Consider the following 17169-nt stretch of genomic DNA (forward strand, 5'->3'; position numbering starts at 1 on the left):
ATCATTACATAACTGTTGTTCTAATTAAAGAAGCAATAAAACTGGCCTTCTTTAGACTAGTCGAGTATCTGGAGCATCAGCATACCTGCAAAACACCAGTCTCAACGTCAACAGAGAAGAGGTGTCTCCAAGATGCTGGCCTTCTAGGCAACATGAAACAAATCAGAGTGTACTAGTTTTTAGATAAGATGTTAAAGGTTAGAAATCAAATATTTTAAAAACCGTTTATTTTTTTAAAGTGATGAAGACATGGATGTCTCATGGTAGGGTGGGGTATGCAAAAAGGCTCAATTTTGAGCTCCTATATCACCTGAACGTGATTGAAATCATATGGAAAGAACCTGAAACCATACAGTGATATAAAGAGTCTCCTACCTTATCAGTGATAAGATATGTTCTTGACGTAAGACAGAGTCTGTGAGCAGGTAATGTGGGGGTAGGTACAGTATGTTATCTTTTACAGTTGTAAAAAAGGAGGGTGTTGTATCTATCAGAGAATGAACATAGCAATGGCATGATAATAAAACTGAGAAGGGAGTGATTTGGTGGTCGCTGGTCAGATAGTTGCATAAGAATCAAAACATTGTCTGATGTTCATCTGATGAGATTTAGTTAACATGGTCTAGTAAATTTGACCTGAATCAAAACTTTTTTTTATTTTTAAATGTAGTAGGTCCTGAGCCAAAATGTATTTGATATATAGTAGGCCCTTAATCAAAATGTAGTAGGCCTATTCTGCTTATGTGAAGGGTCCACTGACTGCTCGAGGTAGGTTAGACTGATAGAGAATCCTGGGAAAAGTCCCAGGCGGGGACAATCTGCTGAACTACTGACCTCCCCGGTCAACACTGGAGTAACTTTCTGCAGAGGACTGGACACAGGAGATATGAAGCTTCTCTTGTAGTGTTTCACTCAATGACTGATGCGTTGGGAATTATATAATCATGCAATCCCTGTGTTTTCTAAATTGTTCTGTGATCGGTGGGGAAATTATATTTTATTGTACTTGTTGAGGCACCATTGTTTAGATATGATCAGTAATAGGAAGCTCGGGAAAAGAAAGATGACAATTATTTCATTAAGTGTACTGATTCAAGATCACTTAAATAGGATATTGGGATTGCATGGTTTTTGTTCATGTGGATCATCCATGCTGTGCAATGCCCTCAATTTCTGTTTCTCACACCAAAACTTTGTCTTTGTCTTATCCAAACCAGAGGATTGTGCATCCTGACTGAGAATGCCTTTAAAATGTCTGCAGTTGATTCAGACATGGAATTTGTCCCTTATTTGAAAGCTTCAGGGGGACAAAGACAGAGACTCCTCTCTCCCAGCAGGACTAAACGTACTCTCTTTAGTCCTGACATCTGTACACCCCGTTCCAATCCTGTAGGCTACTCTATTCATTGGCACACCGTTTTCACTATCCAACCAAAACACCCTTTGTCTCTTCAACATCCTGGAAGTGATTGCAGCATGTATTCAAATCTACCTGTTCTGCACAACTTTGGAATAAAGAATAGTGTGCAACTTGAATATATTTGTCAAAGTTTAAGATTCTATGTTTGTTAGCAAACCTCACAAAAACTGCAGATATGAACTCTTAAAATATACAATGGCGTGAACTTATTTCGGTAGTATTTCGGACAAACTATATATCTGTATAATTTCTGTCATTTTGTAGAGAACCTCATTGCACCGCAGTGTAACTGCAAAAACACTGCACATTTATTGACTTTTAGGCCTACTACAGAGAGCAGTAATATTTTGGACACGCCTATTATCCTTCATTTTCTCATTTTAACAGTAATCAGGGCACAATACCAAAGTATCTATTTTGGCCTGAACATTGTCTCTACTCAAATGTCCTAACGAGTTTCTGAACAGCAGAGAATAAAATGTTAGTTCTTCTTTAGTAACTATATCACATTATTATTCTATAAATACCAAATGAACCAAGGACATTTTAGTTTCATAATACTTTCAAATTTGTGTTTGTCATGGAAAACGTGTCAAAAACATTATTCATAATAGATTACAACCAATTGGAAACGAGATATCACATTGGAGCAATTAGAACATGTGCCAAGCCAGGTGAGGACAGCATGAATGCACAACGGTCTCCTGTACCTTTCCATATCATCTTCACTCTAATTTGAAACATTTGACTTTCGATTTCTACACGGTAAGATCGAAGACATGATGGTTGACATAAAAAACAAAACACTTCAGGCCTAGGCCACATAAGACACACAATAGGCTAAAACTCCTTTCACACTTTCATATATTATACATGTATTTATTTATTCGAAATGTATTTATTAGAAAGTGCAATTTTCTCCCCATATTGGTCTGCTAAATTGTCTCAATGGACCCAGTTAATTAATTGAAACTTTTACTTGGTTAGATAGCCTTCATCATAATGTGGCCTTTAACAGCTTCTGCATTGCCTATATTTAAATTAAACCTGTGCATAAATCGGAACGAGATGATATCCCCACCACTTGGCGATCATGGATGGTGTTGAATCGTCGATTGTATGTCCTCGCACCCTAAATAGTAGGCCATCCCTGAAACGAGACGGTCAGTCTGTCTGCCAATGAAAATCTGTCTAATCCAACTTGTTTTCACGGTCTTGCTGAGAAGTAAAGGCTTGGGCATTAGCACTACATTAACTTTCACAAAAGAGACATGGATTCCCGAAACTATTCTTTCACGTTGGACTCGCACTGCATATTCTCAAGGGACTTCCTACTGTGCGCAAATAGCCTACACCCCAACTGGTACGCTCCTGCACAGTCCCTGCGTTTGAGTACTCTCAGAAGTTTTAATATGCTTTTGAATAAGAACATCTATTTTAATTATACTGACACATGCAGGCTACTGCCAGTGCCCATTCGGCTAGTCTGCCTACTGTTTTATATATTTTCAGACTATGCAATCGGCCATATTTTAAGAATTACACGCAGAGCCATATATTTAGATAATAAATATATATTTTATAATAGGCTACAACAATATATTGTTTTGTAATAAATATGGTGTACAGGACTGCCTATTTTTTCCGTGCAGTTACTATAGCCTAATGTGATCTATTACTTTTTGGGCCACTAGTTGACAATTTGTCACAATGGCACAACAAATCAGCAACACAATTAATGAGAAGTACGCCTAATATTTTGAATTTACATTATCTCTATCTTCATTCAGTGTATCTGTTTGGTGGGCCGTGGGTGTTAATCCCTCAATGTTTGTATATTAGCTGTGCTATGTATATTGCTTGCCATAAATTGTTGATTGAATGAAAGCCTCACCCAAAATTCCTCGGTTTGTTTTTCCCTCTCTGCTTGTGGGCCACTCTCGTTCCCTCCCCCCACTCCAACGTTGTACTTTCATTCTCAAATCTCTGGAGTCTCCTACCTCTTTTATAACGGTCACGTTGGCGACTGATATACTAGTGACATTGGAACATCACTACACAATCTGTGCTTACTGTAAGCAAGTCTCAACAATTAAGAAAATAAGATGGGGGTTTGTGGTGGACACCTTTCTCATTATGACCCCCAATGCCTTGTGTAAGGGTGATTCAAAAGCAACATTCAAGTGGACTGATATACAACACAACACCATTTGGATAATCTGTGCGGGTATAAGAAGCTCACTCCCGTGCGCACCTGCTGCATAAAAGTTTTGGGGCACCATTGCCAAAAGGAACGCTGTGGTAAATTGCCTGTTGATTTGTCTGTGGGGTTATTTACAGATTTACTGTCTTTCTCTCTCGCACACAGACCCCCCCCCCCCCCRCGTTCTGCCCGCAGATAGCGCTTCATTCTCTCCTCGATTACGCAGCGGGATTTACATGAAGCTGTTAATTGTTTTCTCTTTAAATAGAGGTGGCCTGGAGCCAACAGTCTGCCAGAGGTTACGAACCGACTCCCTCCCTCCCCCTCCTGCCCGACAGTGCAGCCCCCTGGATGATCAGCATGACAAAGCACTGGGGGGGTCTGAGCCTGCTGGCACCACCCGCTCTCCTACCTGCGCTCTCCTAGCCTGGGAGGCCACCACGACCATCAACTTGACTTAGAGATCCATCCTCTGATTGCCACAGCGCGGAGCTCTGCAGCCCAACACGGGCCTTCCTACTCGACCCAGGTGCCAGTCCAACAGCCTCCACGGCTGGAAAAGCTTGCCCCTGCCCAGTTCAGGTGGGCCACAGCGCCCATGGATAAAGCGATGCTGCCAAACCACCACGGACCGCCCGGATCATCCTACCAGCCGTCGCCCGAGCTCAACAAAGATGGGCCGATCAAGGAGGAATCTTGGGACCAGAAGAAAAATGCCAACGGTGGAAAGAAAAAAAACTATCAGCGCTACCCCAAACCACCCTACTCCTACCTCGCAATGATTGCCATGGTCATCCAAAATTCTCCAGAGAAGAAGCTTACGTTGTCTGAGGTAAAGTGAGTTGGTGTGCGGACATGCGAGTTTAGAATAAATTGTACATTTTGGCCAAATTACGCATGGTTATTTGTGTACATTTGGGCTGTTAATCATTGTTATTTTCATATATTATTTAAGTTTCAGCAAAGAAAGTTGATATACTTTATTATTCAAAAAGTTCTAATCGGGGATTCTGTTTGATCGCAAGTTTTAAAAAACGGTCTTTGTAGGGGTAGGTATACGAAGTTCGATTGCATTAAACAGACAGAACAGTACAATCATTTGACGCTAAACAGAGTAAGCTAGTAACCTCTTGCCCCACTTCAGTGACCGCCATGCTTTTCTGGGTTTGTTTTGTTAAGGATAGCAGCATACAGTGAAACCAGACACTGAGATGTATTAGCTGGAGTTGGTTGAGTTGATAAGAAACATAGTCGATGATAGCTCTCTGTGTAGGCTATCAGTCCTACAGGTCATCTTACGTTTTGTATTATAGGCCTATGAAAAGGCTGCAATCATGTTTTCAATCATATACAGTATCTCTTTAATATAGTCTGTTAATTTGACTGTTTAATGCAGAAACCCCTTGATGCAAGTTGACTCCTTTCTTATTGTCTCTCCCCAGATTCTAAAGGAGATCAGTACACTTTTCCCTTTTTTCAAAGGGAACTACAAAGGCTGGCGGGACTCAGTGCGACACAACCTCTCTTCCTATGACTGCTTTGTTAAGGTGTGTCTTATTAAGTGTCTTCTTTATTGTTATGTCAATCAGTGGGCTCAATTATACTTTTGATTCTAGAATCCAAACAACCTACAAGCAAGTATACCTATTACATTTACATGTTAGTCATTTAGCAGACACTCTTATCCAGAGCGACTTACAGGAACAAATAGGGTTGAGTGCCTTGCTCAATGGCATATTGGCAGATTTTTCACCTAGTTGGCTCGGGCATTCGAACCAGCGACCTTTCGGTTACTGGCCCAACGCGCTTAACCACTAGACTACCTGTGTAGCCTATCGAAAGCAACCGCAGTGCTTTATAAAACATTAGTTGAAGCAAATCATTTGAGCAAATTATGAGATGTGAAACTGGGGAGATCCTGTCTGACTGGTTTTCAGGTTGTACTATACTTTTGATCTCACCGCTGTCTGTCACTCCTGGTCCCTGTAGGTACTGAAGGATCCTGGGAAGCCCCAGGGGAAGGGGAACTTCTGGGCCGTGGAAGTGAGCCGGGTGCCTCTGGAGCTCCTCAAGAGGCAGAACACTGCTGTGTCACGCCAGGATGAGACCATCTTCGCCCAGGATCTTGCTCCTTACATCCTGCATGGGCACCAACATAAGCTAGATGCGGAGCCCCTGGCCCCCCCACCACCAATCATTGTTCTACCCCGAGGACCCATCACAACCCCCCCTCCCGGCCCCTCTTTCACTGCTCTATCCTCCATACCCACCAGACAACTCTCCCTCTCTCAGGAGGAGCTGTACCGGCCCAAGCTGGACTCGTCCTTTGCCATTGACTCCCTCCTCCACAGCCTGAGGCCGGCCAGCGAAGCAGGAGAACCCGACAGGGGCAGGGACTGCTGGGGGGTCGAGCCCCACACTCGCCCCTCCCCTCCTCCATGCGCTCGCTACTCCTCCTCCGCCCGCAGCGCCTCAGCGAGCTCCGTCAGCCCCGCCTCGTCATCCGATGAGGACTGGAGGGGCGTGTCGCAAGGCGGGAAGCAGGTGCCCGAGGGCGAGGCAGGATCAGATGGGTACGAGGACTGCAGGCCCCCTCCACACAAGACTGCCCGCCGAGGCTGCCCCCCTCCCTGGGAGCTTCCCACCTCATATGCCAAGTACACACCGCCCAATGCTGTGGCCCCGCCCAGCATGCGTTTTAACGGAGGCCCTCTGATGCCTCTGGGGATGCCTCTGTATGGTTACGGAGGGTCTCCTGTCACATCCAGCCATTTTGTAGGTCATGCCTACTGGCCCCTCTTAGCCAACGGGCGCCCTCCCCTCATAATGGACCTGGACACTATGCTCCAGTCAGTACCGCCCAATAAGAGTGTGTTTGATGTGCTGGGTCCACCCAATCAGTCGTCTCACCAGCCTGCTGGTCAGTATGCCCTGCAGAGTGGACCCCCTCTCAGACGGTATCCCCATTATTGACTATGACTCAAATCAAACCAGTACCAAACATATTGCAGTGCAATGCAGGGATAAGAATGACCTATTCGTACAAACTTAACTCCGTGTCCACATTTATTCAATGTTTACAGAAGACCAAATTGTAAATTCAAATGTACAACCACTAATATCTCCCTAAAATATACAACCACTAATATCTCCCTAAAATATACAACCACTAATATCTACCTCAAATATACAACCACTATATCTACCTCAAATATACAACCACTAATATCTACCTCAAATATACAACCACTAATATCTACCTCAAATATACAACCACTAATATCTACCTCAAATATACAACCACTAATATCTACCTCAAATATACAACCACTAATATCTACCTCATTCTTATGAAATCAGTTAATACAGGGATGTTGCACTGCCCGAGTTTGCACGATTGTATTGTCAATGTGATAAATTTTTCCTTTTAAGAAATCTCTCTAAACTGTTGCCTACCTCGACTATTGAATGTGTTTTTTCAGTGGAATTTTTTCCAGAGGAAAAGTATTTTCTTCCCTTTTGTTTTTATGGTTGTCTTTTGAAAAGCTTGTACAGTATTTTAAGATGTAAAACTGCACATGAAGCCAGTATTGAAAAGTCAGCTTTTTCTTCACAGGGTATGAAATAAAATGTTTTCTTTCACTCAACTGTTGTCTTTGATAGTATTCATATAGGAAAAGACATGGCGCTTTTCAATATTACACATGTGCTAGTCCAGTGCCAAGAGCCTTAGGAAAACAGAAGTGAGGTTTTCTAAGCCTCACCTAAGTGAAGAGAGAGCTCTTTGTGTGTGTGCTGTGTTGGTCGTCTTGTCTCATCTGTGCCCAGTGGATCACTGCCTCTTACTCCAGTGAGGTTAGGTGTGTTTGTTCAGATGGTTGAACCAAAATTGAGTGTTTGTCCCTGACTTGAGATAAGCTGTGCATAATTGGTTCAGAGTTAAAGTTCAGTGTCGAATGCCTTGTATTCTTTGTCCTATAGAGATGTCCCAGTGTTACAACACAAGACAATTTGATCTTACTGTCTGCCTGACAAAAAGCTTGAATCCCCCCAGCCAGCTCTAAAAGGCTTATTTGCATAAGGGTTACTGTTAACGGTAGCTGTTATTCTAGTCTAAATCAAATTTTATTTGTCACATGATCCGAACAGGTGTAGACCTTACTGTGAAATGCTTACTTACAAGCCCTTAACCCACAATGCAGTTCAAGAAATAGAGTTAAMAAAATATTTACTAAATAAACAAATCAATCAAAAAGTAACACAAGAAATGTACATAACAATAACGAGGCTATACAGGGGTTTCCGGTACCGAGTCAATGTACAAGTTAGTCGAGGTCATTTGTAAAGTGACTATGCATAGATAATAAACAGCGAGTAGCAGCAGTGTAAAAACAGTCAATGTAAATAGTCCAGGTGGCCATTTGATTAGTTGTTCAGGAGTCTTATGGCTTGGGGTTAGAAGCTGTTAAGGAGCCTTTTGGTCCCAGACTTGGTGTTCCGGTACCGCTAAATATTGGTGTCATGTAGTTTCACCCCTAAATGTTTATCGATGTTATCCCTGTATTAGTGTACAATACTGGCTATTACTGAAGAAATACTTGTAGAGAGTCTCCAAGTCGTCTTTTCCTGATACGTAGGCAGATATCCGCTCACTGGGAGGGGGCAGAGTTTTAGGATATCTCTTTGGGTGTGACTAACATTTTTACCACAGGAATTGTGATCCATTAATTTTTTATTTTCTTGTCTTGGATCCGTGGTCCACAGCACTAGCTGTAAGGTCCCACGCCACTCCTTCACATCACTCTACCAACGTCCTGCTGCTGGAACATCAATGCTCACTATCTCCCAATCTATTCTCCATGCATGCCTGCCCTGGGCCTGCACCCCCTCCTCTCCCCTTCCCCTATCATCATAGACACTGAAAACTCTCCTCCCCCTGTGGGGATGAGGCCCTCTCAATCCTCCTGCCTCGCAGACCCACCACACTCCAACCCTCCTGCCTCTCAGCCCCACCACACTCCAACCCTCCTGCCTCTCAGCCCCACCACACTCCACCCCTCCTGCCTCTCAGCACCACCACACTCCACCCCTCCTGCCTCGAGACCCACCACACTCCAACTCCCTACCGACTACTCCAACACCTCCGCCTCTCCACCCACACCCCCACTCCAACCCTCCTGCCTCTTAGCCCCACGACCAAACACTCCTGCCGCTCAGCTCCACCACACTCCCAACCCTCCTGCCTCTCAGCCCCACCACACTCCCAACCCTCCTGCCTCTCAGCCCATGACCAAACCCTCCTGCCTCTCAGCCCCACCACACTCCCAACCCTCCTGCCTCTCAGCCCCATGACCAAACCCTCCTGCCGCTGAGCTCCACCACACTCCAACCCTACACCCAAATCCTCCTGCCACTCAGCCCCACCACACTCCCAAACCCTCTTGCCTCTCAGCCCCACCACACTCCCGACCCTCCTGCCTCTCAGCCCCACGACCAAACCCTCCTACCGCTCAGCTCCACCACACTACCAACCCTCCTGCCTCTCAGCCCCACGCCTCAACCCTCCTGCCTCTCAGCCCCACGACCAAACCCTCCTGCCGCTCAGCTCCACCGCACTCCCAACCTCCTGCCTCTCAGCCCCACGCCCCAACCCTCCTGCCTCTAAGCCCCACGCCCCAACCCTCCTGTCTCTCAGCCTCACGCCTCAACCCTCTGCCTCTCAGCTCCACATGCCAATCCTTCTGCTGGGTCTCCTTGTCACTCCCAGAACACCCTGCAACTCCCTGGAATTCATATTGGAGGCTGGTTTGGATTTATTATTTTAGAAGTTTGAATTGAGTTAGAATGACGGATACTGTAAACCTAGACACCATGCAGTGGTTGGTGTTGTAACTGAGGCCTGGGAGGAAAATCATTGTAATCATTCCCAAGCTCATGGCCCCTTAATGACTCAGGTTATGTTGTGTAACATTTGGGTGTCGTTGGTGCAGGGTCCCCCCCCCAAACATTTCAGCTTTTTGTTTTACCCCTAAACTGGCAAACAAGATTCAATGAATCATCAAGCCTTTGACTAATTGAATCAGGCGTGCCAGTGTTGGGTTAACTAAAATGTGAAACATATGGGTTGCAGAGGAGAGGGTTGAAAAAAAACCATGTGGTGCTCTGAACACAAGGTGGCAGTGCAATAACAGCAAACATATATGGGTCAGACATTTTGCTTGAAGTGTGTGTGTGTTGGATGAGGGAACTACTTTCCCAGGGTCTATGTGGTCAGGGCTGTGCTCTCACAGCTACAGTTGAAGTCGGAAGTTTACATACACTTAGGTTGGATTCATCATTTTTCCAACAATTGTTTACAGATTATTTCACTTATAATTCACTGTATCACAATTCCAGTGGGTCAGAAGTTTACATACACTAAGTTGACTGGCCTTTAAACAGCTTGTAAAATTCCAAAATGATGCCATGGCTTTAGAAACTTCTGATAGGCTAATTGACATAATTTGAGTCAATTGGAGGTGTACCTGTGGATGTATTTCAAGGCCTACCTTCAAACTCAGTGCCTCTTTTGCTTGACATCATGGGAAAATCAAAAAATCAGCCAAGACCTCAGATTTTTTTTTTTTGTAGACCTTCACAAGTCTGGTTCATCCTGGGAGCAATTTCCAGACGCCTGAAGGTACCACGTTCATCTGTACAAACAATAGTACGCAAGTATAAACACCATGGGACCACGCACTGTCATACCGCTCAGGAAGGAGACGCATTCTGTCTCCTAGAGATGAACGTACTTTGGTGCGAAAAGTGCAAATCAATCCCAGTGTAACGTCCTGACCAGAGTTCTTATGGTTTTTGCTTGTTTAGTGTTGGTCAGGACGTGAACTGGGTGGGAATTCTATGTTGTGGTCTAGTTCGTGCTGTTTCTGTGTTCCAGCCTAATATGGTTCTCAATCAGAGGCAGCTGTCAATCGTTGTCCCTGATTGAGATCATATATAGGTGGCTTGTTTTGTGTTGGGGATTGTGGGTGGTTGTTTCCTGTCTCTGTGTTTTGTCTGCACCAGATAGGACTGTGACGGTTAGTTTGTTTTTGTCATTTTGTATAGTGTTGTGTTAATTAAATAATGGAAAATTACCACGCTGCACATTGGTCCTCAGATCCTTCTCGCCTCTCCTCGTCTGAGGAGGAGGACGACTTAGACTGCGTGACACCCAGAACAACAGCAAAGGACCTTGTGAAGATGCTGGAGGAAACAGTACAAAAGTGTCTATATCCACAGTAAAACGAGTCCTACATTGACAGAACCTGAAAGGCCGCTCAGCAAGGAAGACGACACTGCTCCAAAACCACCATAAAAAAGCCAGACTACGGTTGCAATGCACATGGGGACAAAGATTGAACTTTTTGGAGAAATGTCCTCTGGTCTGATGAAACAAAAATAGAACTGTTTGGCCATAATGACCATCGTTATGTTTGAGGAAAAAGGGGGATGCTTGCAAGCTGAAGAACACCATCCCAACCGTGAAGCACGGGGTGTCAGCATCATGTTGTGGGGTTGCTTTTGCTGCAGGAGGGACTGTGGCACTTCACAAAATAGATGGCATCATGAAGTGAGGGAAATGATGTGGATATATTGAAGCAACTTCTCAAGACATCAGTCAGGAAGTTAAAGCTTGGTTGCAAATGGGTCTTCCAAAGGACAATGACCCCAAGCATACTTCCAAAGTTGTGGCAAAATGGCTTAAGGACAACAAAGTCAAGGTATTGGAGTGGCCACACAAAGCCCTGACCTCAATCCTACAAAGAATTTTTGGGCAGAACTGAAAAAGTGTGTGCGAGCAAGGAAGGCTACAAACCTGACTCAGTTACACCAGCTCTGTCAGAGGGAATGTGCCAAAATTCACCCAACTTATTGTGGGAAGCTTGTGGAAGACTACCAGAAACGTTTGACCCAAGTTAAACAATTGAAAGCAATGCTACCAAATACTAATTGAGTGTATGTAAACTTCTGACCCACTGGGAATGTGATGAAAGAAATAAAAGCTGAAATAAATAATTCTCTACTATTATTCTGACATTCACATTCTTAAAATAAAGTGGTGACCCTAACTGACCTAAGACAGGGAATTATTACTAGGATTAAATGTCAGGAATTGTGAAAAACTGAGTTTAAATGTATTTGGCTAAGGTGTATGTAAACTTCAGAATTCAACTGTATTAGCATGCTTGCAGATTCCCATAGACTTCCAGTCACAGTGCTAACACTAGTTAGCATTGTCTCGCGAAACTACCTCCAACTTCGTTCATACTGGACACAGAGACATACAAATGGTATCCACAAATTCATCTGACTATGTGGAAGTAGATAAAGGGCATCAAGTATCCCTTTAATATGTTGCTCTCTAGTACTGTTTTTTGCTAGCTAGGGCCACCTACTTTAGGTGCTGCCTGTCTTCCAATAGCCTACTTGGTGTGTGAACTGCTCACTGCTCATAACTTGCAGATGATTGTTGACACATCAACCAGGATGAAGGGGCAGGGCAATTTGGGACTGTTGTTTTGGTAATCAGTCAGCGGTTTGTAGTTTTGCAACTATGTGTTTTCTACCCAGTTTGCCCCTCTCCCTGTAGGCTTTACAGACTCTCCCACCCTTGGCTGCAACCATTCTAATTTAGTGTACCCTGCGCGCACAACCCATGTGGAATTCCTGGTGCCAGTGCCCTTAGAGTCCTCAATGAGCTTGACACCTTGATAAACTAATTTCCTGAAGATGGCTCAATTAATTTCTTTCCCTTTCTTACCTCTTTTGACCTCACCCTTTCCCAATCCCCAACCCCTCATGAGGCAGGCAATACGCTTGACCTCACCTTTACTAGAGGCTGTTTGCCGACTAATCTCACGGGAGTCTTCCCTCTCAAGGCAGTCCTCCTCTCTGCATGCCTAGCAAATATCTCAGCTTGGATGTCGGCCCACTACCTCAATCTCAACCTCGACAAAATGGAGCTGCTCTTCCTCCCGGGGAAGGCCTGCCTGCTCCAAGGCCTCTCCATCYCGGTTGACAACTCCACAGTGTCCCCCTTCCGGAGTGCAAAAAACCTTGGCTTGACCCTGGACAACACCCRGTCGTTCTCTGCAAACATCAAAGCAGTGACTCGCTCCTGCAGGTTCATGCTCTACAACATCTGTAGAGTACGACCCTACATCACACAGGAAGCAGTGCAGGTCCTAATCCAGGCACTTTCATCTCTCGTCTGGACTACTGCAACTCAGTGGCWGGGCTCCCCGTTGSTGCCATCAGGCCCCTGCAATTTATCCAGAATGATGCAGCCCGCTTTGTGTTCACCCCGCTCCTCCGCACACGCCACTGGCTTCCAGTCAAAGCTTGAGTCCACTACAATACTATGGTGCTTACCTATGGAACAGCAAGAGGAACTGTCCCTCCCTACCTTCAGGCTCTGCTCAAACCCTACACCCCAACCCGAGTACTCCGCTCAGCCCAGTCCAAGCTCTTCTCTCTCCTGGCACCCCAATGGTAGAACCAGCTTCCCCATGAATCTAGGACAGCAGAGTACTTGCCCATCTTCATAAAACATCTGAAACTCTTTGAGAGGTAGGTTATCTTAAATAATCCCACAGCACCACTCTCCCCCAACAAAAAACAAAACAACTCACACTCACACTTAACTTTTCCCCCCTACTAGCTCTGACTTTGCTGATAGCTACTTTGAGGGAAAATGTGCTTACTATGCCTGTGATGTGGTTGTCCCACCTAGCTATCTTAAGATGAATGCACTACTGTAATTAGACTGTCTGCTAAATGTCAAATGTAGAAAATAACCTTCGTCCCTTATATCTCTAAATCTTTCTTTCTCTAYTATGTACCTGGATGTCCAGGGTAGAGAAGTAGCTGTCCAGGTGCTCGGGGTCGTTGATGTCTGGTCCTGCACACACAGGACACACCATGTCTCTGATGTGTTTGTCTCTTACAGCGATGGTGAAGTGCTGCGTGAAACACRCGTGGCACACCGAGCACTGACACGAGGTCAGGGACTGCATCTGTGAGAGGTACYGAGAATTCATACAGGATAAAAAGGAACAATTTAAAGTCCATAGGACTATTGACTGACAAGGCAATACAGATACAGGGAGGAGGTAATAAGAGCTCATCATCCACCCCAAGGCAAAGACAGACAGAGACCTAGCAGCCCACCTTGCTGTGGGGGAAGATGCTGAGGCAGCAGGGGCACTCGTTGTTGAGGAGGCGGCGGAGGAACTCCCTGTCCTGGGACTCTCTGACGGCCTGGATGACGTCCTCCAGGGAGTACTGGGCATCAGGCTCCTGGAGTAGAGACAGGGCCAGCTCACAGCGCCCCCAGCTGGGCAGCTCGTACAACGCCAGCAGGCGCCTGCACATCCGCTGAGGTAACACAATGTAGGTTCATGGTGATTAACAATCAGGTTATTTGTTTTGTGTGTGTGGTCTTGAAAAATGTAGTTCATTGAGTTCTGCTGGCTCTCGTGTACACACACACCTGTTTGTCGGGGCTCTTGGCATCGATAGGGGCCTCTGGCTGGTCGCTCCAGATGCGCTGGTGGAAGGGCTCCAGGAGGGGCCGCTGCAGCACGGACAGAGCCCCCTGCACCTCTCCTCCACTCAGACGCAGAGCCTCCTCACACTGGGACGCCTCCCGGAAACCCAGAGAACGCAGCTCGCGCATCTACACACACCAGAGACAGACGCAGTCGGACTGGATACCGCAGTGGATGTACTTTGCATATAGGCTTAAACAGACTAACTCAGTCAACTCTAAGATCTTGGTTACTTGAGTTGATATCAAAAGTATTTAGTCATATCTGTCTAGAGTGACTATTTGGGTCAGGTGACATGTCTGGTTCTCACCTTGACCTGTCTGTCTCTGAGCAGCTGACGGACTGCTCTCTGTGTCGCCTCCTGCTGCCAGCCATGCCTGCTTGGCCTCAACCCTGGACAGCCGCACCCCCTCACCCAGCAGCACACTGGGACTCTGCTGCTCTGTCGAACCTCCATCCCGCTCGGTGGTATCCTGCGGCCCAGAAACCTCTGCTTTYTAGTTCTGCAAAGCAGCTGAAGCCGCCATGGCACAGATCTCATCCAGGAGGTGGGGCAGCTCTGATTTCAGCCAATCACAGGGGTTGACGTTGCTTCCCCCGGAAACGCAAAGGGCTGCGTAGACCTCCTCTGGGCCCACTCCATTTTTCTCTCCCTCCTGAGGAAGAACATTAGGTTAAAAGTTAGAAAACATAGTAGCKGTTAATCTGGTTTTAATTCACATTGTGTCCATTTGTACTCCACCTACTCGTAATTGATGGACAAGTTTCAGCCCTTCATCCCTCATCAGGTTCTGTCTCTTGATGTGGATGTTCACCCTGGGAGGGATCTGGGGASGGAGTTGGGGCGTAGAAGAAGGTGAGGCTAAGTCTTTGATTGGAGACTGTAGGGGGAGGGACTTGAGGCTGGTGACCGCAGGATCTTTACACGGCAAGTTGCACATCTCACAAACCACTACAGGCTGAGCGTTCACATAGGTGCAGAACTGACACATCCACTAAAGAGCGAGAGAGACAGCATGGGAGGGGGGGAGTGAAAGATTAAAACAGAAAAGATACGCTGGAATGATTGTCTCACGGAGCATTCCAATTGTAGAGAGTATTTAAACCACTGGGGGGTCAAACCTCTGTTTCGTTATCTGACGTGGGTCCTGGCGTGGAGAGTACTGGAGTACTGAGGAGTACTGGAGTACTGGGGAGTGCTGGAGTACTGGGGAGTGCTGGAGTACTGGGGAGTACTGGCGTGATAGAGGGACGGGTGGCCAGACGGGGGCGCTCACACACCTCCCATCACTGAAGGCCGTCATACAGGTCGCGCTGACCTTCCATCCCAGTTAGCAACTGCAGCTGTGAGAGATTTTTCAATGCATTAAGACATCTATATACAGTACCTGGTTTAGGAGCCTAATGACCCAAGATAAAATGCATCATGACAATTGCTAAAGATATACTAACACGCTTGGGAAAGAGTGAAGTCATAGGCAGGTTTGCACAGCTGACAAATAGGCGATATAGCTTGATGCTACCCTCAACAGGAAAATAGCTTTACACAGTTCCAACATAATCCAAAGGATGGCAGTCTAAATTTCCAATCCTGCTATACTGCAACTACAACAATATTTCATGCAAAACATTAATTTGTGGTCTAGGCTGACACCCTTTGGATTATGTTGGAACTGCACAGTGCGCGCAGCACAAACTCACATTAGTTATAGGCGCTACATTGTCAATCAGGCATCTTGCATTGGCCGTGCAGCATTTTGAAGGAAGTTGTCAAGGAAGTGCGTTTGTGTTTATACAAGACCTCCCGCCCTCACCTACCGTCAACCAATCATGTCAATGGGGTGCTTTACGGAGGCCTCCGCATTGTTAAAAACTTTGAGTCTCACAGCGATGCGGTACTAAGCTCAAATTGACCTCTTCGTGCCTCTAGAGGCTCCGCAATTTGCGTCACACCATACATACGGCGCCTCCGACCACATGGCAGTAATGTGACCAACATCAACATGAGGCTTTTTTGTTGTTGCCAATCACGATATAGTTATGCACTTGTTATTTGTACGTGCTAATAGATTCTTATAAATATTAACAGTCGCTACGCAATTAACTAACACCATATTCAATGGGTTTACTGACCACAATCCATTGAATTAATATTAAGAAGTGTTGATTATTTGGCGTCAGGATAGCACAGAACATGCGTGCGAGGCCCGAGAGTACGGGGCGCTTCATTTCGGTCGCGCAGGGATGAAATCACCCCCCTCCCAGAGTCAGCCCCAGGTCTTCAGGGTTGAGCCCCAGGTGTTCTGAAAGCCTAGCCTATTCTTATTGAAATTACAACTCAATCTTACAGATAGGAAATTTATAACGGTTTGTAGTCTTAACATCTGGTACATAATAATGACACAGTTGCCAGAAAATAGCTTAACATTCGTTTTTTAAAGTTTAATATATTTTCTCTTGCGACATATTCAAATTCCTTTATTAATCACATTAGCAAGCAATAATTATTATTTTGATGGAAAACCGAATTTTGCTTCTTAGGTCGTTAGAAGTTAAATCGAGATGACTTACACTCGAACCGTTATGGAAAAAAGGGTTTATTGGCTAAATGTAGCAATTCCCCTCTTGCTGCAAAAATGTTTCATGGTATCAGGCCTTGTGGTCAGGTTTTGAGTAGTCGTTATTCTGTAAATTTTTGCTATATCTGGCAACCCTGGAGAGGTACACTATATTACCAAAAGTATATGGGCACCTGCTCGTTGAACATCTCATTCCAAAAGTATGGGCATTAATATGGAGTTGGTCCCCCCTTTGCTGCTGTTACAGCCTCCACTCTTCTGGGAAGGCTTTCTACTAAATAAAACATTGCTGCAGGGACCTGCTTCCATTCAGCCACAAGAGCATTAAAGAGGTCGGGCACTGATGTTGGGCGATTAGGCCTGGCTAGCAGTCAGCGT

The 17169-nt window shown here is 45.5% G+C and overlaps 2 protein-coding genes and 1 pseudogene across 2 annotated transcripts; 2 read left to right on the forward strand and 1 right to left on the reverse strand.

The window, feature by feature from the left end:
* Positions 1-3983: 3983 nt before the first annotated feature.
* On the forward strand, positions 3984-7227 carry LOC111953792 (forkhead box protein H1-like; annotated as a pseudogene).
* Positions 7228-8486: 1259 nt separating this feature from the next.
* LOC139023176 (uncharacterized) lies at positions 8487-9288 on the forward strand. The gene is made up of 2 exons (XM_070435661.1): positions 8487-8966; positions 9076-9288. Exons 1-2 carry the CDS (start codon positions 8487-8489, stop codon positions 9286-9288), a joined length of 693 nt encoding a protein of 230 aa, XP_070291762.1.
* Positions 9289-13250: 3962 nt separating this feature from the next.
* On the reverse strand, positions 13251-16172 carry LOC111953788 (E3 ubiquitin-protein ligase RNF31-like). Its single transcript, XM_070435666.1, has 7 exons — positions 16099-16172; positions 15354-15447; positions 14959-15207; positions 14523-14726; positions 14155-14340; positions 13833-14039; positions 13251-13678 (listed from the first exon to the last, which is right to left on the reverse strand). Exons 1-7 carry the CDS (start codon positions 16170-16172, stop codon positions 13478-13480), a joined length of 1215 nt encoding a protein of 404 aa, XP_070291767.1. The 3' UTR covers positions 13251-13477.
* Positions 16173-17169: the final 997 nt, after the last annotated feature.

This window comes from Salvelinus sp. IW2-2015, linkage group LG27, assembly GCF_002910315.2.
Source record: "Salvelinus sp. IW2-2015 linkage group LG27, ASM291031v2, whole genome shotgun sequence".
In the NCBI taxonomy this organism is placed as follows: domain Eukaryota; kingdom Metazoa; phylum Chordata; class Actinopteri; order Salmoniformes; family Salmonidae; genus Salvelinus; species Salvelinus sp. IW2-2015.